The 27009-nt window shown below is 41.6% G+C and overlaps 1 protein-coding gene across 3 annotated transcripts; it reads right to left on the bottom strand.

Moving 5' to 3' along the window:
* Positions 1 to 1767: 1767 nt before the first annotated feature.
* CEP55 (centrosomal protein 55) lies at positions 1768 to 26346 on the bottom strand. 3 transcript variants are annotated; one of them, XM_044934928.2, is made up of 9 exons: positions 26033 to 26346; positions 24124 to 24318; positions 21706 to 21981; positions 18828 to 18896; positions 11019 to 11169; positions 9456 to 9769; positions 7992 to 8063; positions 7203 to 7328; positions 1768 to 1828 (listed from the first exon to the last, which is right to left on the bottom strand). In XM_044934928.2, exons 2-9 carry the CDS (start codon positions 24304 to 24306, stop codon positions 1790 to 1792), a joined length of 1230 nt encoding a protein of 409 aa, XP_044790863.1. In that variant the 5' UTR covers positions 24307 to 24318; positions 26033 to 26346; the 3' UTR covers positions 1768 to 1789. The 3 variants fall into 3 exon arrangements, with proteins under 3 accessions (XP_044790863.1, XP_006072031.2, XP_044790862.1); XM_006071969.4 differs by lacking the exon at positions 1768 to 1828 and adding an exon at positions 4250 to 5358 and having other exon boundaries at positions 24124 to 24332; positions 26033 to 26343; XM_044934927.2 differs by lacking the exon at positions 1768 to 1828 and adding an exon at positions 4250 to 5358 and having other exon boundaries at positions 26033 to 26341.
* Between the last annotated feature and the right edge of the window lie 663 nt (positions 26347 to 27009).

Here is a 27009-nt window from a genome sequence, read left to right as displayed (position 1 = left end):
GCTTTCATCACTCTTACCCTGCTTCTTTGACATGGGGGGCCTCGTGTTCCAGGTACTGTAACTATAAAATGAAGGAGGGTCCCCCGGCCCTCCTAAATTGTGAGATGAGCAAGAAATAAACCTGTAGTTAAGCCACTGAGGTTTCGGGGCTTCCTTGGTAAGGGAGCCTAGCCTGGCTCATCCTGATACATTGTAATCCAGTTCTAGTCAGTGAGATCCCAGGGAAGTGTGCTGTGCAGTTTCCCGGTGGCTGTTTCCACTTGCAACACATTTCCTTTCACTGAAGAAAAGGAGAGAAAGGTATAAGGAGTGCTCATTCATTGCCCTGGCCAGCTGTCGGTTTCTCAGTTTTGTGGAAAAAAAGAAAAAAAAGATTTGTCTCATTAGATTGTGATGCTGGTAATTGCAATATCCACCGTGAGCATGAGTAGGGAACAGAGGGTTACACAGAGCCTTAAGGTTGTGAAATTGCTGGTCTAAACTAGGATTATTTGATTCCAGACTTCTTTTTTTAACAAACAATAAGTGCCCTGATGGTGTCAGGGCTTCTGAGTGCACCTGCCCTCATACTAGTTACGAAGAGAATGAGAAGTGTGGTTATAATGGATGAATAAAATGAACAGTTGTTTGTGGGGGTAGGTGATGTCACTGTCATCTCTTGTCTTCATCCTCATTCACAGTATAATCGTTGCTGAAAAATAAAAATAGTCCTGGACAGTATTTCCTTGCCTGTGATGTGCTCTCATGTGTATTTTCTGGCTCAAATGTGATTTACAAGTGGCAGCATAATGTAGGAGGTAACAGTTCTATCTCTATAGGCTCTCACACTTGGGTTCAGATACTAGCTCTGTCAATCCCTTTGATGTGTGACCTTGGACAACTGACAAACTCTCTAAACCATGGTTTCCTCATCTATATAATGGAACAGTTCTGGAAACTCACAGGTAGTGTCACTATGAGGAGAAAATGACATGACACAGGAAGTTTATAAGCACGTTGTGTGGGACACTAAAAATGCTTAATATACAGGATTCCCTAAAATAGGTTGGATTTTGATTTGCATAACAGCCTAGGAAGATGGATGGGGCAGCCATGAACATTCTCATTTTAGAATGGAGGAAGCTGAGTCTTAGAGAGTTGAAATGACTTGCTCAAGGTCAGAAATAGATTTTCATCCCAAATCCCCTGATTCCCATTTCAGGGCCCTTGCCATAGTAACATGTTTCCTTGAAATTGCCAAATATGCTCAGTCGTGTCTGACTCTTTGTGGCCCCATGGACTGTAGCATGCCAAGTTCCTCTGTCCATGGGATTTTTCCAGAAATGGAAAGAGTTGCCATTTCGCACTCCAGGGGATCCTCCTGACCCAAGGATTGAATCTGTCTCTTGCGTCTCCTATATTGGCAGGTGGATTATTTACCCCCTAGCAACACCTGGAAATTCCAAAGAAGCAATACAAAATAAAATTTAAATTCTGAGATACTTCCTTTTTCATTTCCAATCAACAGAATAATTTTCTTTGGAAGAGAGTTATTACTATAGTTATTACTGTATTACGTGCAAATGTGAGTGACCGTTAAGCTTGTACTGGAAATAACATATTCAAAAAGTTGGTATTTTTACGTTTATTTTTGGCTGTGCTGGGTCTTCATTCATGCGTGGGCTTTTCAGTTGCAGCGAGTGGGGGCTACTCTTTGTTGTGGTGTGCAGGCTTCTCCTTGCGGTGACTTCTCTTGTTTCAGGACACAGGCTCTAGGGCGCTCGGACTTCAATAACTGTGGCACAGGGGCTTAGTTGCCACACAGCATGTGGGATCGAACCTGTGTCTCCTGCATGGCAGTTGGATTCTTTACCACTGAGCCACCAGGGAAGCCCTCGAGGTTTTTTCCTAACCCTCTAGTCTCGGTTCCACCCCACCACCACCTATCTCCACTTTATAAAGATTGAGTGAAAATACACATCTTCCTAATCTACACAAGGTGGCTTAATTACCATTCCACAAAATCTGTAAATCACACAGCAAAGCTAACTTTTTTCTTTCTCCTTCATTAAAACCTTTATTTCTTATCTCCTCTGATATTTAACATTCAAAACAGTTTACTTTCTCTATCTTTGTTGCAATGTGCCTTTCAACATCAAGTTAATAAGATACAAAGGGACACCTTTCACCCTATCACAATCTGGATCTACACCTCTGCCCTTTGTCGTCACAAAGTAACCACTCTAACACAGGCCATGTTTTCCTTTAAGCAGTGTTGAATGATTCACTCTCAACATAAGTCTAGGAACAAACACTGTTAAAACTTGAATATTATGCTTCCTTGAACCTAGCTTAGTCATCACCGCTTTCATAAATCCTCTCCTGTCTCACCTGTGGGGTGACCTCTAACAAGGCACTGACCTCACTTGTGCTGCCATTCACTGGTCAGCCTTGATGTCCACCTTGCCTTGGCTCTTCTAAGGTGGTTCCTGCTGTACTCTCTCCACCTCTAGTGCCTGGCACCACACCTTGTCCGTTGCAGATGGATTAAATATTTGCTGAACCAAGTGAGGAAACTTGTGCTTGGTATATCCCCTAAAAGAGGTGAGACTCCTTCAAGGGCTTCCCCGGTATCTCAGTGGTAAAGAATCTGCCTGCCGACGCAGAAGACGCAGGTTGGATCCCTGGGTTGGGAGGATCCCCTGGAGGAAATGGGAACCCACCCCAGTATTCTTACCTGGGAAATCCCATGGACAGAGGAACTTCATAGGCTATATAGTCCATGGGGTTGCAAAGAGTTGGACATGACTCAGCGACTAAATAACAACCTTAGGGCAATTTTGGGGCTTCACTCGCAGCTCAGATATTAAAGAATCTGCCTGCAATGCAGGAGACTGAGGTTCAATCCCTCGGTCAGGAAGATCTCTTGGAAGGAAATGACAACCCACTCCAGTATTCTTGCCTGGAGAATTCTATGGACAGAGGAGCCTGGCATGCTACAGTCCAAGGGGTAGCAAAGAGTCAGGCATGACTGAGTGACTAACACATACACACACTTATCTGTAATACTTGTTAAACTGTGTAGTGGAAGATGTGTTGGTCCTTGGGTTAAATCAATACAGTGTGTCTGGCAAGCAACAAACTGAAGGTTATTGTCAGGTGCTAATTCATTGTCGTACAGGTGCATGCCACTCCTTTCTCTGGTTGCTTGGTTTGAGAGACACAACTTTAATCTGAATCTGAGTGCTCCTCTCTACTTGTGGACTGCAGGATGCACCCTAGGGCTCAGCCTTCCCTGCCCCTTTCTCCATTATCTCTTCAGATCCTGGGTAACTTGGACCTACCTTTTACCTTTGGTGAACCTACCTTTTACCTTGGGTGTCACCACTAGATTGGGGGTTTTCCTGGTAGCTCAGCTGGTAAAGAATCCACCTGCAATGCAGGAGACCTGGGTTCAATCCCTGGGCTGGGAAGATCCCCTGGAGGAGGACATGGCAACCCACTTTAGTATTCTTGCCTGGAGACTCTTGATAGACAGAGGAGCCTGTGGGCTATAGTCCATGGGGTTGCAGAGTCAGACATGACTGAGCAACTGAGCACAGCACAGCACGGCAATAGATTGTATTCTTCAGTGTCTTACTCATGTTTCCCACTCAACCATCCAAAGCCAAAAAATACTAGGTTCAAAGCAGAGAGCACAGCACAAACAACAAGGAAAATAAAGAGAACCAGACCAACAAATACTGGATTTGCCTTAGAAGGCAGAGCACTGGGGATCTTGGAAAGAGTAATTTTTCAGGAATCATTTCATACAAACCAAAATGGTAGTGGCTCTAACAACCACTCCCATTGGGAGTCAGGGCCTCCCTCATGTTCCTACAAACCTGCTAAGTGACTGGGTAAGTCACGCCCCTCTCTGGGACTCTGTTTCATCAGGGAGTTAAGGCTGGACTAGTTCAGTAGTTCTGTCTTCAGTTTTACCCCAAAATGCATCTAAAGAACTTGTTGATAAGGCATATTCCATGCTTCCCACCCCCCCAGAAACCCTGATTTGGACCTTAAAGAAGGCTGAGCATCAAAGAATTGATGTTTTCGAACTGTGGTGTTGAAGAAGACTTTAGGGTCCCTTGCACTGCAAGAAGATCAAACAAACCAATCCTAAAGGAAATCATTTTACACTGTATGTTTATCTGTAACTCTCTGGCACCCTTCTCAGGGCAGAAATCTTAAAAATACCAGTCTATATACATATACTCTCCTCATAGCAAAATTTATTAAATAACTCTTTATTCTTTTCTCCTTTACATTACCAATAGTAGCCCAGTGTTAAGCATTTTAGAAAACCTGAAGAAATTTTTTAAAAAAATCTTGGTTTATGCACACATGTATAAAAATATTCAGATAACCAAATATCTGCTCATTACATCACCCAGCTTTCAAGACTGCCAAAAATAAATAAATAAAACATTTGCATATCAAAAGAGAGGGCTCGGTGGTTTTGTTAAAATTCATTTTAACAATTTTAGCTAACTAACATGTGCTGATGAAATTCAAGTTAAAGGTATAGCCAGTTAACATCACAGAAAGCACTGTGTGGCTAGTAAGGAGTATTCCTTAAACAGAATCTACTTTTGCTTCAAACACAGCTAGGTCTACAGTTTCAACAGTCAGCAGCAATAAAGATGAAGAAAACGCCCAACTTTTCTAATAACTACTCTACCATAGAAAGGAAATATAAATGAAAAGAAAAAAGTATCACCATCTCTTCACAAAGGACATCAAAGTCAGAATGGTAGGCTTATGAAGTGCTTGGATTAAAAAATAATAACAATAAAGATCCCTGGTTAATTGCCTTCGATTTTTTAAAAATCCGAAAAACATAAAATATTTGCTTGTTGGTGTAACAGATTTGACCTACAAGCAATAACCTGAACTATCTTTTCTTCATCAAGTACTTTAACAGTGCAAAATGTTGGCAGTCTCAGCATTCAATGCTCAGAAATGCAAAGCAGGCAAAAAAACAAAAACAAAACACAGTGATTCACTGCTATGCTAGACTCTTTAAGGTAGACAGACAGTTTCTGATGTGAGGTGAAATAAGCAATTCAAAATGACCATTAGCTAACATAAGATACAGTATTGAATCTTTTGGCACAAAAACAAAGAATAATCACATTGCTACTTGGAACAGTATTCAACGTGGACGAGTAGATCTCGGTGTTCGGTGGCTGGGTATTGGATATTGCACTTAGGACATTCCACCAGGCTTTCATTTAACGCAGCAGTGGGACATTTTGGTGAGGCGACTTTTCCTCGGTTTTCAGTCTCCTTTTGGAAAGTGACTAATGGCTCTGTGAAGGCAAACTCACGAATCTGCTTCTGAAAAATAAGTGTCAAATGAACACGGTTTGTATAGATGGCCTACCATTCAGCAGTTGTAACTGCTCCATAGATACTCCAGTTGCTTCAGCCCTCTAGCTAGATTTTCTTCTGAATCTCTCCGGTCACTGGTATTATACTGGTAACTTATGAGGTGGTTACGCATGAATGCAAAGTTGCTTCAGTCTGACTCTTTGTGACCCTATGGACGGTAGCCTTCCAGGATTCTCTGTCCATGGGATTCTCCAGGCCAAGAATACTCGAGTGGGTTGCCATGACCTTCTACAGAGGATCTTCCCTACCCAGAGATCAAACCCACATCTCTTATGTCTTCTGCATTGGCAGGCGGATTCTTTACCACTAGCACCACCTGGGAAGCCCTTATGAGGTTGTTATATATCACTGAAATTACCCAGGAAGTACTAGGATCGGGCATTTACATAGCAGGTTTTATTAAAATGCTTAGAGTCACATGTAAAGGTGGGCCTATGGGCAATGCTGACCAAGATTGCTAGGTTAAAGACAGGCAACTTCAGCAATAAAGAACTGCATGGAATTAAGAGTGGCAAAAAATTTTAGCAGGTCAAACAGGTTATACACAGGAATGACTAAGATACTACATAATTCATTTGTGATGTCTCATTTTCATGTTTTTTTCCCTGAGAAATTTAGAACAGTCAGTAACTAAAAATGAACATTTTACAGCATACTGTAAAGATGAATGGTAGGAAAATGAAGAAAAATACAGGAAAATTATGGATTCATTTGTATACTCCTTGGCTTCCTATACTTTGATAAATAGTCATAAATAGGAATGAATTATAAATTTCAATTTTAAATATTATGATAAAAATCAATGACATAAACAGAGCCAAAAATGTATTTTCTGTCTTTTATTCATAAAGAAATTGCAAATGATTTTAAAAACTGCTTTTTTCTCTTTTGAAAACTGAGGAATTCTATTTGTAACATTTCACCCTGTGCAAATATTCTGCAATACAAGGATCATACACAAAATATGGGCTAATGGGACAGACCCTAACAGGTTTAGTCCAGGGCTTACTGTGTGGTTCTTTAGCTTCTAATTTGTGTCCAACTCTTTTGCAGCTCCTTGGGCTGTAGCCCACCAGGCTCCTCTGTCCATAGGATTTCCCAAGCAAGAATACTAGAGTGGGTTGCCATTTCCTTCTCCAGGGGATCCTCCCCACCCAGGAATCAAATGATCTCCTGCATTGGCAGGTGGATTCTTTACTACTGAGCCATCAGGGAAGTCCCTCAAAGCTTATTAGTAGAATGAAAATAGGTAAATCAAAACCATTTCCTTATAGAAGCAATGTTATTAAAAAGGTTAATGTTTTAAAAGGTTATGTGTTCAAGTTAATTCACAGAATGTGCTTAATTCAGTATGCCTACAAGAGTGTATTAACAGTAATAGTCCATTAGCCCTAAAAGCAGCAATTTTTTCTTTCTTTTTTTTGTTTAAAGAGAAAAGCACAATTTCAGTTCAGAATCTAAAACTGCCCTGCCTTGCTCCCTTTGTCCCCCAGACCAAAGTCTGTTCAGTGCCTCCAGAATCACAGAGCCCAGAGTGGGTGGGGATGATCCCAGGCACTGGTAATGTTATCATTACCAAGAGGCCAGTAATGTCCCTCTGTCTAGTACTTTCAACTGATGCTCAAAGGGCAGATGCTTCACATGAGGCAAGGGATTTGATTTGACTAATTTAAGAAACAGCTATTCTTAAACTGTATCCTTCTATTTTGGGAACTGCTTTGACATATAAATAGAAAGATGGCAGAAAAAGAAAGATGAAATAAGTTTTTGTCTAACCATTCCAGACTCACCAAGGATTCCAACTGTGTTATTTGATTTCTTGCTTTGCGGAGCTCCTTAAGAATTACATGCAATTGATGTTGCATATTTTGACGGTCAAGTTTTTCATTTTCAAAGTCTAAAGTACATGCCTGCATCTGGAAAAAAGTGCCCAAGACAAGACAATGACAGCTACTGTATACTGTCTAGTTTTCCTGACTGGATGTTTCTTTAGTATCGTAAGAAAAAAACAGGTTGTGCCATCAGACCAAGAACTCCTCTGAGCACAGGGAGATGTTGATAAATGAAGAAGCTCTGTCCAAGGAGCAAAGCCAAAGTGTGAGGTCTAAGTGAGTGAGGAGCAGCTTAAGAAGTTGCTGGTTAGAATCTGTCCTCCTCATCCTCCTTTTTGTGGGGAAGGGAAGGAGATGGCTGCTCCCTGGTTTCGAATATACTAAAAATCTCTGGTCTCTGAGAGTAACTGGTCTCTCTTTGAGTTCTACTTGAGAACTACTATCAAGTAGTTCTATTAGGAACATCCTGTCAGACTACCAGCCATTTAGGGAAGAAGAAATTTTGCTAAGGCAAACATCTACCTGTCAAGAAAACTGCCATGTCACCTTAGAGAATTCTGTTTAGCCTAAAGATAGTAATGGGAATATATGGCTCGCACAAGTCATCACTTTCAACATTTTTGTTAAAGTTTTTAAAAAAACATTTTCTAGAACTTACAAATGGTTCCTCATTCAACAGTGTAAACATGAGGAAAAATTCCATTTCTCAAAGGTTAAACTGAATATAGAAGGAACCCTCATGAGTACCTGTTGTTCCAACAGAGCTACCCTTGTTTGTTCCTCCTGCTGCTTTACCAGAGACGTGTAAAGAAACTGGACCTGTAGGATGCAAATAGAACCAACACTGTCACATCAACATTTTATAGCTTGACCTTGACCCAGGATGCATGAAAGGCTCACAAATGTCACATCTCTAACCAGGGCAACACCTGCTCTTCTGGGTGAATCCTAGCTGTGGTTGGACAGCTATCTGTGCAAGCAGCTGAGCAGTACCGCCCCGGCCGAGTTCCCTGAGGCACAGACTGAATGTAGACAAAAAGCACTAAGTCGCAGTGGACAAGCAGGTCCTAACATCCACTGATATTTCTGAGTAGGATAAGAAAGCAGAGCTTGGCCTCCTCAGCCACAGAGTTGGAGCAAAATTTTCAATCATTTCTGCTTAATCTTTTGTAAATATCACTGCTCACACCTCTAGGCAGAAGTGAGCATGGTAAAGACTGAGAAGGCAAATGTTATAGACCATTTTTTCCCTCTCACTCAAATTTTGGAGGATTTTAGAAATCACTATTCTAAGAGTAGCAGTAGCTAACATTTACCTAGCCCTTTAATTTACAAAGCGCTTTCACCTTCTCTCAGCTGACCTTCACAAAAGTCCTATGAGGTGAGGAGAGGTTATAAGATTTATTATTATTAATTTGACACACAAATAACCTGTCAGTCAGAGAAGTTAGCTGATTTTCCTCAGGCCACACATCCTCGATGATACCTGGGATAGACCACAAATTATGTGTTTTCCATTATTTCATGCTGCTGGGAAAAAGTTACTAAGTTTCTCTTGAAACAGTACTGAATTCTAATAAATCTAATGTAGTAATGCCAACATTACTGAGACAAACGTTCCAGATCTGGCTATGAGCATAGTGAGAACATGGGAGGTATATAGTGAATTAACTTGAGAACAGTTCACAGTGCCAGCCTAGGAATCAACCTGGATCCCCCTCTTTCAGCTTCCCACACATGCCTACCTCCTCCTCATCCCCCATCTTTTGGCTTCCCACACATGCCTACCTCCTCCTCACTCCCCCCCTTTCAGCTTCTCACACATGCCTACCTCCTCCTCACCCCGCCTTTCAGCTTCCCACACATGCCTACCTCCTCCTCACTCAGAACCTTTGTGTCTGTGATCTCTTCATCAGGAGGGAATTCCCAGTCACTCACCTCGCTGGTGCCTTCTCGCCATCAGCTTTGTCCAAATACCATCTCCTCAGTGAGGCCTTCGCTGGCCTCAGTTTCTCTTGATCATACTACCCTGTTTTATTTAGGTACTTGCTTATGGTCTGTCTCCCTTCTTAGCATGAACTCCTATGAGGGGGTAGGAACTTGTGTTGTTCCATGCTGGTTCCTGAGTAGTTAAAATAGCCCCTGACACTTCGTAAGTACCATGAAAATTCTGGATTATGAACCATGGAAAACCATGCTGGTTAGACTCACCCGAGATAACAGCTCCTCAGATCTCTTCTTCTCTTCTTCAAGTTTTTCCCTGGCAAGATCATTCTCTTCCTTGAGCCTCTGTATTTTCTCTGTTTTATGCCTGTCATCTTCTAGATGTTGTACATCTGCCTTTCTTTGTGAACACAACAGTTGATTTAAATCTTGCACTTCTTTTTGGGTTTCTTCATATTTTCTTCGAAATTCACTCAGTTCAAAATTCAGCTGAGTTATGGTTTGTCGTTCTACCTCAAGATCTTTTTTTGCATTTTCCAAGAGATGGTTATAATATTTTTGCTTTTCTTCTTGAAGATAACCTGTGACAAACACATCATGGCACAAAATAGGTAATTTTACAAATTACAAAATAGGTAATTTTCCTGAAGAAATAAATGTAAATATGTTTCTGTAAGCATGATTGCATTTTTTCCTCATCTTCAAAAATGAAGACTCAAGAGACAGGGATCATGGTTGATGTTTGACAGAACAAGAAACAGAAGTTCAGGTATACTACTTGAAGTTACAAAATGAATAGATAGAAGAATCAGAAACAGTAATAGAATTATTCTGAGAGGGGGGGGAATGTCACTAATGTCTAAAGAAAACAAACCAACAAATAGAGACATTAATGCATATACCACTTTGATAAAACACAGAGAGAGAGAGAAAGAGAGAGACAATAAGAGGGAGAGAGAAAAGAAAAATCATATTACCAAAGGAAAAAGCTAGACTTCACCCATAATTAAAAACCTACTTTTATGTGTAGCAAATTTATACAGGCAATACAGCAGTAACTTTGTCCCCTGAGGGATAAACAGTTTTGAATTCTCTAGAGACATTCCTTTCATACTGTTTTAGCATTAGCTTCATTTTAAATATTCAAATGTGAAGCTCTGAGATTATGAGCCTTCTCTTTCTATAATTCAAGGTTCCAGTGCCAGTGGGGCTATCAGTCATTTAAATGAGAGCCTTGCACAGAGCTTGGCTCATCACCTGGAACTGCTGAGTCTATTTGTAAAACGAGAATAATGATCCTTTCTGCCCCCGCTCTTAGGCTTTTGTGAAACTCAGTGGAGATCAGTGTCAGAGAAGCTGCAAAACCTTTGGCAAACAGCATCACTGATAAGAACTTCACCTCAGTTCTAGGGTGAGATTCAAATGATTGAAGGATCACGTATAAAAATGTAATCTTTCTCCTAGAGTTGATATGAATAACTGCTAAAGGGAAGCAGAATAACAAGATAGTCACTGACAAGGCTAGCACCGGGGGAAATGAAGCTGGAGCAGGACTTTGAAGGAGGGAAAGGATTTGCAAGGTGGAAAAAACCTAACGTGCCTGCAGAGCTGCAAGATCCCTTTACCCTGTGCCTCTCGCCCTCTGGTGTCAGAAAACAATGGGAGATGAATTCAGAAGGTTGGCTAAAATGGGATTTCTTACTTCAAGGCTAGCAGACTTGCTCTTGTTTTACTTTATAACACAGATCTATAAGAATCTAAATTTGATGCATCTCTCTTTTTGGAAAACGTCAGGCAGGCCAACCCAGAAGAACATTTTTACACCAGTACCTTCTGATTCAGTCTTTTTTGTCTGCTGCGGGAGTGTCTGAGGGGCTGTTTCCAGTTTCTGTTCCAACTCAAAGATTTTCGCTAGAAGCGCTTTCACGTAGACCTCTCGCTGCTGATCATACACAAGCCACTGCTGATTTTTCTCCAGAGCCTCACAGTGCAAATGAAAGCAAATCAATAATCAAAACCCAAACCCTTCAGATGGATAAGAGACCACACAGGACGCAGTCTTTTCCAGCATATAAATACTCGATGGCTCATATCACACAATGATTCCAGGCATCACTGGAATCTGTGTAAAGCTTCCCACACAGAGACACATTCCAAGGCCACACACCTTCAGAATTCCAAAGAACACGGCCAAGTCATGTCCACACAGGGTTACGTTCATCTGTCCACTGACTCTACAGTTTGCCTCATGTCGGTGCCCACATCATTCTCTGTTAACAGAATGTCTTTGTGGCAGAGGTGGAGGTGCAGTGCTCAGGTACTCTTTAAGAGGTATTTCCACCCACCCGAGGGCTCTGCCTGCGGGCTCTCCAAGGGGTGGACAGAGGCTCTGCCAGGCGTGCATCCTGCTCTGGCTGTGCCGCCCCCGCCCGCCACCCCGCCTTAATCCTGGGCCTTCCTCTTCCTTTCACAGACGTGGCTCCCCAATAAACTGCACTGCTGACTACTCCATCTCGTGTTTGCCTCCCGGAGAATCAAACTCAAACATCACCCTCTTTCTTTATCACCGGTTTTCATCTTTTAAAGCTCAAAAATCCCCAAATGGGACCTTTCATCTAGTTTGTATAGGGGTTTAGGAACTCAGTTGTTATAAACACATACCTACATATTTTAAAAACTTATTTTACCAACCATCATTAGCTTTTTTCTGTGTTTGCTTTTTCAAATAGATTGTGTGTGCTTAGTCGTTCAGTCGAGTTCTACTCTTCACAATCCCATGGACTACAGCCCGCCAGGCTTATCTGTCCATGGAGTTTTCCAGGCAAGAATACTGGAGTGGGTTGCCATTTCCTACTCCAGGGGATCTTCCTCACCCAGGCATTGAATCCATTATCTCCTATGTCTCCTGCATTGCAGGCAGATTTTTTTATATTAAGTTCCTTGAAGTGGCAGACCATGTTCTTCTGAAAGGACTCCCAGCTTTTGCATACAATGTATAGTCAAGAAATTATTTGAATGATGGACAATATTAATAAAATAAGCAGTGTCTATTTAAGTTAGCTGGTAACAGAGAAAGTGGTTTACCATTACTGCTCATGTTCACTTTTCATTTCAGTTACATATTTCCTACAAGAACCTCGCTATGCTTTACCAGCCACCTAGCATAAGTTGGAAAATTTTATAAAACCTCATCTATATTTTCTGTGGCTCATTCCACCTGATCTGTGGCAAGATATTAGCAAATAGTCACATAAGAAGCTACATTACCTTTAGTGGATAAATCAAGGTAGCATATATGGACAGGGGTGTATAGGTTTATGAAAGGCTTTAGTATGTATTTTATTTATTTATTTTTGGCTGCACTGGGTCATCATTGTGGTGCATGGGCTTTCTCTACTTGCAGAGAGTGGGGGCTTCTCACTGCAGTGGCATCTTTTGTTGCAGAGCATGGGCTCTACACTCTCAGGCATTAGTAGTTGAGGCTCACAGGCTTAGACACCCCGCAGCATGTGGTATCTTCCTGGACCAGGGATCAAACCCATGCCCCTTGCATTGCAAGGTGGATTCTTAACCCCTGGGCTACCAGGGAAGCCCAGATTTATGAAACTTTTAGTGAAAAATTCTACTGATATTTTGATTGTTTTTTTTTTTTTTAATTTTATTTTTTAACTTTACAATATTGTATTGGTGATATTTTGATTGTTAACTGGGACAAATTCATATATACTCTGACTTAACTCTCACTGGTCTTAACCACTGGATCCTTGGAAATTCAGTCAAAGGCAAAGCCAAAGGAGCCTGCCAGGGCTGTACACAACTGTATAAACACCTCCCCTCATCCATACCCCCTGTTTTGCCAGTAGCAGCAGGACAGAAATTCAAGTTGAAAGCTAGCAAAGAAGATTCGCCGGTCAGTAGCAGAGGGAAAACGAAGTCTTGAAATGCTTATACTTTAGCACCAAAATGCGAGATTACAACTCTTCTCTCCTTTCCAATCGAGGTCTTCCATCCAAGAGCATGGAAAGTGAAAGTGAAAGTGCTCAGTCGTGTCTGACTCTTTGAAACCCCAGGGTCTATACAGTCCATGGAATTCTCCAGGCCAGAATACTGGAGTGGGTAGCCTTTCCCTTCTCCAGGGGATCTTCCCAATCCAGGGATCAAACTCAGGTCTCCCGCATTGCAGGCAGATTCTTTACCAGCTGAGCCACAAGGGAAGCCCAAGAATACTGGAGTGGGTAGCCTATCCCTCCTCCAGAGGATCTTCCCGACCCAGCAATCAAACAGGGGTCTCCTGCATTGCAGGCGGATTCTTTACCAACTGACCTATCAGGGGCTGCCTCCTTTTTTTTTTTTCTATGTTTCTGGGAGGCTGAGGAAATAAGTCTCAATTACTACTTGTGTAAAGAGAACATGCACAGCTAAATCTAATGTCACAGGCGTAAAATGTTCAGGACCCAGAAGGAGGTACACACAGTGATACTAAAACCCCTTCACCAATGGCCAAGCTCATTGGTAATGAGCCCTCTGCCCGTGCCACTTGTGCTAAGACTTGCCTAACATGAAAGTGTGAGTCACTCTGTCATGTCTGATTCTGCGACCCCGTGAACTGTAGCCCACCAGGCTCCTCCGTCCATGGGATTCTCCAGGCAAGAATACTGGAGTGGGTTGCCATTTCCTTCTCCAAGGGATCTTCCTGACCCAGGGACTGAACAAAGTTTTTCCATACTACAGGCAGACTCTTTACCATCTGAAGCCCCAGAGAAGCCAAGACTTACATGAAACTTACTCGGTCGTGTCTGACTACTTGTGGCCCCATGGACTGTAGCCTGCCAGGCTGCTCTATCCATGGAATTCTCCAGGCAAGAATACTGGAGTGGGTAGCTGTTCCCTTCTCCAGGGGATCTTCCCAACCCAGGGATCGGACCCAGGTCTCCCACATTGCAGGTGAATTCTTTAGCATCTAAGCCACCAGGGAAGCCCAAGACTTATCTACCCCCACAGAAATGCCTGCTTGAGCAGTGGCTCACTGTTGGATCTTGGTAATTTGGGGATTTATAAATCCTCACTTGGAGGCTGATTTCCTCATCAAGAACAGTGAGAGGAGACACAGGCCATGACCAATAGCTTTAGGTCAATTAATATAATGATCGCTTAATATTTTGAGGCAAAATAGCTATAGCTAGTAAGTTCAGTTCAACCTCTTCCTCTATCCCCCGAAGTGCTAAGTTGTTTTTTTTATATTAATAACAGAATATTTTAAAGCTTCAGGACAACACTTGCTGAAACTGAAGCTAGGTTCCCTTAGGCTGACATTAAAACTACCCACAATCTGCCACTTCCCATCTCTTCAAAGCACAGCCTGGCCTTTCCTTTCCTCCACTGCTTCCTTGTCTACACAATAATGCATACCCTCTGTGCCTCTTCCCTTCGTGCAGAGTGCTCTACAATCCCTTCCTATGTTATCTGCCCACTTAAATTCCACATTACATCATGTTCCAGCAAGTCCAGGCTTATCTCTCAAGGCTCCTCACCATAACTCTCCTTATCAAGTTTCCCCTCCTTTGTAAGCAACTAGTGATTTTTGTGTGCATTCAGTCTACTTGGCATCTTATACTCATGAACTCTTGATTGCTTCCTGATGATACTTCTTACCTTAACTATACCCTGAGCCCTCTGGACAGCTGGGCACAGGCTTGTTTAGATATTTTATTTCACAGTTCCTTATTTGTGTTTCTGTACCTAGAAGCTGCCTGATAAATGTTTGTGAATGATGTTGACAACATGGGTGGAGAAAATGCCTGCAAGAACCAGAAAGCCTTGTAGACCTAGACCGGAGTTTGAGAGTGTTCAGAGAAGGGAGGAGAGAGCAAGAAGGAATCTAGCAGTTCCTTACACACCGTAGAACAATACATTTAGTGATTCAAAAAGAATAAAACACTTTCAAAAATCTATTACTCATTAAGTAATGCATGAAAATGTAATCAAAACATCTTGTCATAGAACTATCATAACTATTTCTGTAGTCTTACAAGTGCATAATACGTATCCTTTGTGTCATAATTAATCCTTGACCTGGGGGAATTAATTATTATCAATGATTAAAGTGTGGCAGCCAGGAGGTATGAGTTTTTATCCTTTAGGGCTGCCAGAAAAGAGATGGCACAAATACAAAGTTCTTAACAAAAAAGCTGCTTAGTGTAACTCAACTGAAGTAAAACATAGGTGTGCGTGTGTGTGTGTGTGTGCGCTAGTTGCTCAGTCGTGCCCAACTCTTTGCGACCCCAGGGACTGTATGTAGCCTGACAGGCTCCTCTGTCCATGGAATTCTCCAGACAAGAATACTGGAGTGGGTTGCCATTCCCTTCTCCAGGGGATCTTCCTGACCTAGGGATAGAACCAGGTCTCCCACACTGCAGATTCTTTACCATCTGATCCATCAGGGAAGCCTGATTCTAGTAAATGTGCTGCCAAAGTGAGGATGAGGCATTATTCTAAAGGACCACATGATGGCGATGTTACTTCAATAAAGTAATAAACATTTCTTTACTCCTGATCTCAAGGACTCTGTGTCTACTTTCATTTCTTTATAGAAGCAACAAAAAGTAGATTTGATAGCTGTCAGTGGATGTTGACATTATGAGTTTTGCATCTTTAGAGTCTTCCTTACATTAGTTATCTCTTCCAGCTTTGTGTCTCTACACATTTGTTAGACATGCATTTATCATGTTCACCCAAGTTATCAATAAAAATACAGAAGTAGATAAAGTGAAGCTGTGGGGAATGCCATGAAAGCTCTTCCTCCTGCTTTGGCAGGGATCCATTAAATATTTCCTTGGGCAAAAGCTCTAAGAGATTGAAATGCTAGCCTATATTGAAAAAAGAAAAAATACGCATCAATTGACAAAACTAGAACACGGATGGTAGATTAGAAGTATTATGTCCATGTTAAATTTATTAAAGGTGGTATCTGTATGGTGGTCATGTAAGAGTATCCTCATTCTTGGGAATATACAGGCTGAAAAGGCTATAGATATACGCAACTATTTCATGGTTCAGAAAAAATATTATGTCTGTGTGTGTATGTGTATGTGTGTGGATAGGGGTGGGGACTGAAAGAGAAAGTATAAAATGGGATAAAATGCTAATGAGTTCAATTTTGGTAAAGAGTATGTGGACTTCTGTGTACTATTTTCCATTCTTATAACTTTTCTGTAAATTTGATTTTTTTCCAAATTAAAAATAATTATTTATCTTCAGTAATTCTATGTTTAAAAGTCAGATTTTTTTTTTTTTTTTGGCTGCACCATGTGGCTTTACAGATCATAGTGCCCCAACAGTGGATCAAAACCATACCCACCTGCAGTGGAACCCTAGAGTCCTAACCACTGGACCACCAGGGAATTCCCTAAAAATCAGATTTTTTAAATCAAGAGCAAGAAACGCCTATTAAAACCGACATTCAGTTATTTGATTTTAAAGTTACGGACCAACTGGATAATGATTACAGCACTGAAAGTGAAAGTCACTCAGTTGTGTCTGACTCTTTGTGACCCCATGGACTGTCCGTGGGAATTCTCCAGGCCAGAATACTGGAGTGGGTAGCTTTTCCCTTATCCAGGGGATCTTCCCAACCATTGCAGCAGATTCTTTACCAGCTGAGCCACAAGGGAAGCCCAAGAACACTGGTGTAGGTAGCCTATCCCTTCTCCAGGGGATCTTTCCAACCCAGGAATTGAACCAGGGTGTCCTGCATTGCAGGTGGATTCTTTACCAACTGAGCTATCAGGAATGCAATTACAGCATTAACTCCATGTAATTATTTCAAAATATGAGCCAGATCTAAATGATAGTTGAGGAATGATACAGCTTGACCCTAAGAGAAGCAAAATAGATTTTTAGGACTTATTTTAGCCTAACAAACACTGATTCTTAAACAGGTGGGCAAACTTCTACAGGAAGTTTTGTGGGAGCTCTGCAGAGGGTATAGGATTAGAATGGCTGAGTCCTCCAAAGCCAAATAAAGTGATGGTGTAGACTCTGAGGAGTGAGATTTCTCTTTCCCTGCTCCTCAGTCTTCCAACTATAATTCTCCCCCTGGTCTGAAAGATCTGCTGAGATCCCAAAGGGATAATCAGAGCTTGGCCACCTCTCGCTCCTCAAATGTAAGTTAATGGTTCTCACAGAGCAGTCCTCAGACCACCAACAGTAGCAGCAGCACCTGAAGCTTATTGGAAATGGAGACTCTCAGGTTCTACCCCAGACTAATCATCATTACATAAAAATAACTTTAGTTGATATTTGGAGTAGTTAGCACTGCTGCTGCTGCTGCTAAGTCACTTCAGTCGTGTCCAACTCTGTGCAACTCCATAGATGGCAGCCCACCAGGCTCCCCCGTCCCTGGGATTCTCCAGGCAAGAACACTGGAGTGGGTTGCCATTGCCTTCTCCAATGCATGAAAGTGAAAAGTGAAAGTGAAGTCGCTCAGTCGTGTCCGACTCTTAGCGACCCCATGGACTGCAGCCCACTAGGCTCCTCCGTCCATGGGATTTTCCAGGCAAGAGTGGGGTGCCATCACCTTCTCCGAGTTAGCACTGAGAAGCCTAAAAATTACACATGGGTTTAAGAAAACAGCATCTATTTTCAGGCACTTTGCTAAAAGAGACACTTATTATAAGATTCAAGAAACTTCACCAGATTCCATCTAGTCATTCTTTCCAATTGTCTAAATGCTGGGGATAATACATGACATACAAAAAACTTATTTTGATAGTTCTTTAAGAATTGTGTTTCTTCTTTATTTTAGCTACCTCTAGATAAATTACTTTGAAAAGGGTACTCTAGAACCCAGTTATACAGACACTAACGATTTAAATTCTTTTCTTGAAAATCAAATAGGCCTCAAGGTATGCCTGGTATGTGAGATAAAACAGGACTCTTAAGAGCATACTTAGATCAGGGTAGACATGCCAGTAATATTTCTGGAATCACAATATCTACCTATTGACCCAATAATTAAATCAAGAATTTCATACTTTGCATATCTAACCTTAAAATTTGAAAAAATACACTGTGACTACTAGTCCTATGTCCCCAATTTATTTAATTTTCAATGCAACCCACCAATCCATTTAAGATATGTTTGGAATAATATAGCTAACTTCATATCCAATTCTAGGAAAAAGAAATATTGAATACACAAAGAATGTATTTCCTTTTCAAACTAGGAAAGAAAATCCTGTTTCTAAAGGAATAATTTCAAACTAAAGAGGACATCTAGCATGGGTAAACAAAAAGAAAAAATAATACATATTAAATTACATTACTATAATAAAATTATTGAACAAATTAGATTTAAGTGAAAACGGGATATTGTTGAGTTATTTGGTAGAAATGGATGATTTATAGCCTAAAGATTTCCAAGGCTTTCCTAGCCATACTTACAGGAACTGGCCCTCTTGAATGCCTGGAAAGAGACTTAAACATGGTAACCCAGAGAGATGATCTCAAACCATTCATTTCTTCATCTCCTCAAAAGAATTTTTCAAGCTACAGCATTACTGTTGTCAATTTCCATGAAATTTAATAATAAAGGAATGAGTCCTCTTTAGCCATAACTTAATAAAATAAAAACAAACTTACATCTTTCAGCTGTACTTCCATTTCATGAATATTACTCATTGATGAATTGAAGCAACTTGTAGCCACAGTCTGTAAGTAAATCAATATTAGTTAACATAATAATTTAAGAACATAAGTTTGCTCATTATACTTACCTTCATAATAAGACAGTATATTTCACATACATCCCAAAATCCAGAACTGGTACATGCCAAGTGATGAGTAGCAGTGCGGAATTAAGATGTCCTGGAGGCCTCCTAAGCAGATTGGACACCCTGAGATTTCATATCTAATTTGATATCTGATGTCATCTGGACCCCAGAATCACCAGACTAGCCTTCAGTGGATATGAACAGCTCTCTGATTTTCACCAGGAAACAAAACCAAGCAATTGGCCTACTTAAATGAAATCCCTAAAATATTAAATTGTCAAATAAAAGATAAATTTTGTTTTCTAGAATTTATTTATATTCAACATTAGCAATAGTATTAATTAGTATTCATTCATATAGAACTCAAAATATAATTTGTCTCCTCTCTTTTCTTCATTTTTCCAGAGGGAATAAAAGAGGGGAAGTAGATGGTAAGTTGGTGGCTCAGATGGTCAAGAATCCACCTGAAGGAGATCCAGGTTTGATCTCTTGAGTTGGGAAGACCCCAGTATTCTTGCCTGGAGAATTCCATGGATGGAGGAGCCTGGCAGGCTATAGTCCATGGGGTCACAAAGAGTCGAACACGACTGAGTTGACAACACTTTCATTTTCCAGGTGGTAAGGTACCAAAGCTAACCAACAAAGCTCATAAAAAGCTGCATTTCAGTTTTTAACAGCTCTGAGGAAAGAGACTTGTGTGAAGGATGGCAAGAAAGCTCAAAATATGTATTTTCTTCTCTAGAGGTGCTCTTTCCCCCCTCTCAATTTAGTCCTTCAGGTGGAAACCATGACAGAGATAGTTCATCACATTTCTTTCCTTTTACCCTGGGCACACTGCAAACCACATTTCCCAGCCTTCCCTGTAGTTAGTGAGGTCATGAGACTGAATTCTGTCCAGTGGAATGTAAGCAGAAATGAGATATGCCAATCCGAAGCCTAGACCCCACAGGCTACCCCAGTTCTTCACGTGCTCTCTAGCCCACAGCTGTGTATAAAGGATCTGGTGGAGGACTGCAGTCTGAGAGATGAGGGAGCCACTAGAAGGAAGGAACCTGGATCTCTGAATGATTCTGTGGAGCAAAGCCTCCTCCACTCCAACTTAAAATAAGCTGTGACATGAGCAGAAAAATAATCACTTGTTGTATAAGACTCTGAGATTTGGAGGTCAGTTGTCAGGTGATTAGACATGCTGACTAGTACAGAAATTAACAGTGAGTATCCCGTAGTGATTATATGAATACATTTTTAAAATCATTTCTACCAAGATTTTTATTTCCATCTTCAAAAGTAGAGAAACTAATTCTTGAGCTTTAAGTAAAAGTGAAAATGAAGTCGCTCAGTCATGTCCAACTCTTTGCAACCATATGGATGGTAGCCTGCCAGGCTCCTCAGTCCATGGGATTTTCCAGGCAATAGTGAAGTGGGTTGCCGTTTCTTCCTCTAGGGGATCTTCCCGACACAAGGCTCAAGCCCACATCTTTTGCATTGGCAGGCAAATTCTCTTAGAGTAGGAAGCCCCACTCTAAAGGGGAGATAAAGTACAAAGACCCTTAACATCACTGAAGCATTTATTTGAAAGCAATAGATTTTCTTCTGTAAGTAAGTTTTGGTCACTCAGTGGTGTCCGACTTTTTGCAACCCCATGGACTGTAGCCCACCAGGCTCCTCTGTCCATGGGATTTTCCAGATAAGAATACTGGAGTGGGTTGCCATTCCCATTTCCAGGGGATCTTCCTGATCCAGGAATCAAACCCAGGTATCCTGCAATGTAGGCAGATTCTTTACCATCTAAGCTACCAGAGGTGCCCTTTCTTCTGTAGGTAGTGTTAATAGCTGTAGTATTAGTATGATTCACATGTCCAAATTTTCAAGAGAATCAAAGGTCTGATCAGTAAGAAACTATTTATTTAGCACTATGGTGGCTCAGATGGTAAAGAGTCTGCCTGCAATGACTCAGATTTGATCCCTGGGCTGGGAAGATCCCCTGGAGAAGGAAATGGCAACCCATTCCAGTATTCTTGCCTGGAGAATCCCCTGGATGGAGGAGCCTGGTGGGCTACAGTCCATGCAATCACAAAGAGTCAGACACAACTGAGCAACTTTCACTTCACATGCCAGGCACCCTGCTAGGTTATTCACATATATTGTAACATTTAATCTCCAGTACTCTTATCCTCATTTTACTGATGTGCAAACTGAGATTTAGGAGAGGGGTCTGGTGAATTCTAGCATTGTTTCTAAGGCTAGAGAGGTTAAGGAATTTGTTTAGACTCACACAGCTCGGAAGTGGAATCTGAACTCGGAGCTGCCTACCCATAAATCCACGCTCTTTCTACTACACTAGTGACTCGGAAACAGAAGACGGGAGAAAAGCATACTTGCTGTTATAACTGGGTGCCTCAAATGTGAAAAATAACCAGAAATGAAGCCATTCTTCTCACAAGACAAACTATAGAAAAAAGAATTCAATAAAATCGTCCTGGCTATTGTAGACACACAGCAGAATCTGTATTCTGAATACTCCCTTGGGCAAAACAATGGTATGGTCAGTGGAGGCAGCCATATTACCTATTTTTGCTTATAGAGAAGAACAAGACTATGGAAAAAAAAAAAAAAGTAAACCTGTTAGTATACTATACTGTTTCACCATTTGACAAGCATGTTTTAACAAACCCATTCTTCATAAGAATTACAAACTGTATTAGAAAAGATTAAAAAAAAAAATCAGGTTTTAAAGAAATTAGTACCTGCGATAAATGAAGTGTATTGGCTTTGCCTTCAAGTTCAGCAAGCCTTGCAGTTGTAGCAGACAACTGTTTCTTCAACACATCTGTCTCTTCAGACAAGGATTTCAACAGCTGTTCTCTTCTTTCAACTTCCTTGGTTTTCTCTTCCAGCTGTTCAAGCAATGCAGTACTGCTGTGCTTGGCTTTCAGCTGGTCTCTGAGTCGCTGTATTTCTTTGTCCTTCTCTGTGAGGCGATAAACATTCTTCTCTCTCTCAGCTTCAAGGACTCGAATTTTCTAGATATAAACTAAGAAGAATCTTAGAACAAGGCCAGGTCAAACACAAAAATAAACAGTACATTACAACAAGCGTATAGGATGTATTTATTAGGTATCAAGTCAGCATTACACCAGATACCAGAACCAGAAAAATGCTCAGAGAGCTCATAGGGAATTAGACCAATACATTAATGCAGTATGATAAGTGCTGTGGTTAAGATATATATAAAATAAACGGGACATGGACACAGAAAGGAGAGACCACTTAGAAAGCTAAAGAAGAGCTGGCTCTCACCTGATTATCTGCTAATTATTCCCCCATCACGCCAATTCTAGTCATCTTAATGGCTAAAAGTTGAGTCACACAAAGACATACATGCTCACTGATGAACTTGGAGCAACAGAATTCAGATATTACAGAATGTTATAGCTGGATAAAAGTACATTCATAAACTTGCTTTTTGTTAATAAATGATTTGGTATCAAATCTAGAAGGCGATCTTCAAGGGAATGTTCAACATTTTCAAGGATTGGAAAGTTAAAGAAGGCATGTTAGTTAAACTTGCTGGCAAAAGGGAGAAAGCACTAATATAGAGATGATAGAAAAAGTAAGTAAAATGGCTTTACATGCTGACAAAGGGAAAAAAGCTTAACAGTTATTCAAATAGAAATGGGGACATAGAGTTGGATGGTTGTGTGAAAATGATGAGGGGATTTTTAGTTGCTGGGAGGGATTGGGGACAGGAGGAGAAGGGGACGACAGAGGATGAGATGGCTGGATGGCATCACTGACTTGAAGGACATGAGTCTCAGTAAGCTCCAGGAGTTGGTGATGGACAGGGAGGCCTGGTGTGCTGCGATTCATGGGGTCGCAAAGAGTCGGACACGACTGAGCGACTGATCTGATCTGACCAGCTTAAGATAAGACAGTATTATGACACAGTACCAAAGAAGCCAATACAATTCTAAGATTTCATAGAGTACAGCATCCAGATTAGGGGAAATAATACTACTGCTTGAATCTGTGTTTGTGACTGTGTGCAATCCAGAAGCATTAATTCAAGAGGGACATGAACACCAGAAAAGTGTTCAGGAAAGTGACCAGGATGAGAAAAAGCCAGTACAGTTGAAGAATATGGGGCTGGCCTATAGATAAGTAAGAGGAAGCAAGATTTCCTTGTATATCTGCATGCATGCATGCTGTCACTTCAGTCGTGTCCAACCCTATGGATGTAGCCTGTCCGGCTCCTTTGTCCATGGGATTCTCCAGGCAAGAATATTGGAATATCTTTCCATGCCCTTCTCCAGGGGATCTTCCCAACCCAGGGATCGAAACCCCATCTCTTAAATCTCCTGCTTTGGCAGGTGGGTTCTTTACCACTGGCGCCATCTGGGAAGACTTGGACACCTGAAAAGCTGTCAATTGGATTAAAAAAAAAAAAAAAAAGACTTGTTCTATGTAGCTTTAATGGACATAACTAGAACAAACTGGTAGAAGTTATAGGAAGTTTAATTTCAATTGATTATAAAGGGATTTTGACAGCCCTTGCTTGTCAGAAGTAAAATGAACTGGAAAGAGAGCTCTCAGAAAAGCTACTAGATTCTTTCACCAGATTACAAAATAATCTTTATGTCTAAGAATTGGTGATAGACCATTTCTCCATGCTTGAATAAGAATTCACCTCAGTATGTGTTTAAAAAAATAATAAATCATTTGGTTTTATGATGTGCCTTATCAAGTAAAATTTAAAGAAATCCAATGGTATTATTTAGCACGGATAATTTGTTTTCTAACTATGAAAAATAAAAGTACTCTTGCAAAATAAATTGAACTGATTAAATTTTAAGTCCTTCCAGTTCTAATATTCCTAACTCCTTTTCAGACTATGTCATAACAAATTGTAAATTAGGGAAATATAGTTTAACAAAACACAAAATGCTGATATCTGTAATGATTTTACCTTAAAAAAAAATCTGAAAACAAAAATTACTTGTAAAGTAGCCAAAATACATGATTAAATGAACTTCATGCTAAAATCTAAACCCCAAAGGTGACATGATTAGATTTGTTGTTTACATTTAGTGAACATAAAAAGTAGATTATATCATATACTTTCTCATCTCCCATAGTAAAGCTTACTACAGTTTAAAAGGTCTTACCTCCAAAAGTTTGTGTCTGTCTTTATCAATCAGCTTTCCTTTTCCACTTGTGATTTCATCTACCGATGTTTTTAAAGCTGTCATTTCTCCCCTAAATTTTTCTAATGCAGTTTCTGATTTGGAGTTACTAGGCTTTGGTCCCCATTTACTTTTAATTAAATCTTTGGGATTTCTGTAAGACATCTCTGAAAGTGCCTGTAAAAAGAAATCTGAGTTTACAAGGTCAAATCTCAGGTTTGAAAAGATCTAATAACCTATTTACTAAACAGAAGAACCTTTCTATGTAAATAAAATTGATACCGTGGGGTATGGCTTCTAGCTTGCTAACAACAATATATATATTTTAAATCTGGGTGGTAGATGCACGGAGGTATTCAATATGTCAACCTGTACGTCTGTGTTTGTGCAGGATTCTTATGTGTGTCATACTTCATTAGAAATGTTTCATTTTTAAAAAAATAGAGGGATAACCAATGATTAAGCCATTAAATGAAACCTGAAAGTTAGATTACAAAGACAAACTTTACTCCAGAATAAAAAGCCAATGACAAAAAATATAATTCTGAATAAATGGACATTGAAACATCATTACCTGACATTATGGTGTGTCCTGTTTGAGAAGATAGGCCTAGTTCAGTTCTATCTTAACTGTAATGTTCAGACAGCACAGTGGGCAGAAGTGAGAAGAATTCAGTATGAGGCATTTATAGGAAAAAGAGACCCAATATTCAAAGAATTCAGGAATGGCAGGAATTAAGAACAAGAAGTAAGGAGAAGCTTTGTTGCTAAGTCATGTCTGACTCTTTTCTGACCCCATGGACTGCCTACCCAAGCTCCTCTGTGGATGGGATTTCCCAAGCAAGAATACTGGAGTGGGTTGCCATTTCCTTCTCCAGGGGATCTTCCCATCCCAGGGATCGAACCTCTTCTCCTGCATTGGTAGGCGAATTCTTTACCACTAAGCCACCAGAAAAGGTTAGCCCTGGATTTTTGTCCATTCTAAGGTGAAAGACTAAGATACCTAGTAAAGGGCACAAAGCATCTACTACAGGCCACGTCTTCTACAAGTGGAGGCAAATCTACAAAAACCTTCACATAGAAAGTTATGACCAACCTAGACAGCATATTCAAAAGCAGAGACATTACTTTGCCAACAAAGGTTCGTCTAGTCAAGGCTATGGTTTTTCCTGTGGTCATTTATGGATGTGAGAGTTGGACTGTGAAGAAGGCTGAGCGCCAAAGAATTGATGCTTTTGAACTGTGGTGTTGGAGAAGACTCTTGAGAGTTCCTTGGACTGCAAGGAGATCCAACCAGTCCATTCTGAAGATCAGCCCTGGGATTTCTTTGGAAGGAATGATGCTAAAGCTGAAACTCCAGTACTTTGGCCACCTCACGCGAAGAGCTGACTCATTGGAAAAGACTGATGCTGGGAGGGATTGGGGGCAGGAGGAGAAGGGGACGACAGAGAATGAGATGGCTGGATGGCATCACTGACTCGATGGACCTGAGTCTCAGTGAACTCCGGGAGTTGGTGATGGACAGGGAGGCCTGCGATTCATGGGGTCGCAAAGAGTCGGACACGACTGAGCGACTGATCTGATCTGATCTGAAGACCTCCAGTGCGAAGAGAGGCAAAGAAAACTGCAAAAACAGGCACCTTTCTTCTCACCTCTGAGGTGAAGAAGTTTGTAGAATAGACATGAAAGGGAAAGGGAAGTCGCTCAGTCGTGTCCGACTCTTAGCGACCCCAGGCTCCTCCATCCATGGGATTTTCCAGGCAAGAGTACTGGAGTGGGGTGCCACTGCCTTCAAGTACTTGCTAATCCGCAAAATGCTGCACTAAGGAAAGGACTTGGCCAAGTCACTAGAACTCCCTGCTCTTGTCTGAAAGAGGATGATAACACTCACGGCAGAGCTGAAAGCGAGGATCCAATAGGCGACGGCCTCCCGGGTACAGGCACAAAGTGAGCGCCAGGGAACGGCGACTGGCTCCAAGGTAGGCAGAGATTGAATCCCAGCCAACGCGATCTCCCACTGATCCCGCCTCCCCCGCGGTCACGCCCGGCCTCAAGGCTGCGGGTCCAGGCCGCCTCCGCCACCCTCCGCGGTCGCCTCCCCGCAGCCAGCCAGCACCTGAGGCGAAGCGCAGGGCTCGTGTCGGCCCAGTCACACCCTTTGGCGCAGGAGCTGCTTCCGGGAGTTTGAATCCCGCGGCTGCGGGGCGGGGCACGTCACTGCCGGCGGGGCGAGGCTCTCCGATTGGCTGCGGCCTCCGGGGGCGGGGCCTGGAACCTGAGTGAGAAACGAGTGCGGGACGTAGCTGGGCTGCGGGTGGAGGGGTGGAGCTCAAGTGGAGAGGACGGTGCCCAGGCCCGGAAGGCGTCTCCCGGATCCGCCAACGTTTTCTGGGACTTTGTCAATGCTTTTGTGAGGTCTCAGACCTCAAGTCAAGGTTTCTTTGTGAAGAACTGATTTGTGTTTATCTGCTTTGGGGCTGAAGCAAATTAGAATGCTGAGAGATAAATCCAGTGACTGAGAGCTGGGACTAACTCGTTCTGCGTCCTTGAGTTTGATTCGCCCTTCTGAGTACCACTTTCGCCCTCTATGAAATAGGAGAACTGGATTCCACAAGGGGGCACAGCCTCTCTGTTTTCCTCTTGGGGTGAGCCTTCATCCTGCCAGAAATCAGGGTGGAGCCATGTGGAGTGTAGCAGGTGGAAGGATTGATAGGCACGCCCAGTTTGAATGCTGAGATTAGAAACTCTAGAGGAAGCGAGCTAGGCAGGCGTTTGCTCCAGATTGCTGCCCTCTGGCTTGGCATCTATTGGTTAAATCCGGGTCATGGTTACCTGGACTTTGAGGACTTTCTCTCTCTGAAACAAACA

This window comes from Bubalus bubalis, chromosome 23 (genome assembly GCF_019923935.1).
Source record: "Bubalus bubalis isolate 160015118507 breed Murrah chromosome 23, NDDB_SH_1, whole genome shotgun sequence".
Taxonomy (NCBI): domain Eukaryota; kingdom Metazoa; phylum Chordata; class Mammalia; order Artiodactyla; family Bovidae; genus Bubalus; species Bubalus bubalis.
The sequence above is the reverse complement of the archived record's forward strand: the minus strand, read 5'-3'. Positions and strand labels throughout refer to the sequence as shown.

Bases quoted from the DNA above. Each gene is read 5' to 3' on its own strand.
- CEP55 (XM_006071969.4), bottom strand. From the start codon at position 24,306: ATGTCTTACAGAAATCCCAAAGATTTAATTAAAAGTAAATGGGGACCA. The intron at 18,897-21,705 runs GTACTAATTTCT...ATTTACTTACAG, and splicing joins ATACACTTCATTTATCGCAG to ACTGTGGCTACAAGTTGCTT. The intron at 11,170-18,827 runs GTAAGTTTGTTT...TTGCACTGTGAG, and splicing joins TGGAAGTACAGCTGAAAGAT to GCTCTGGAGAAAAATCAGCA.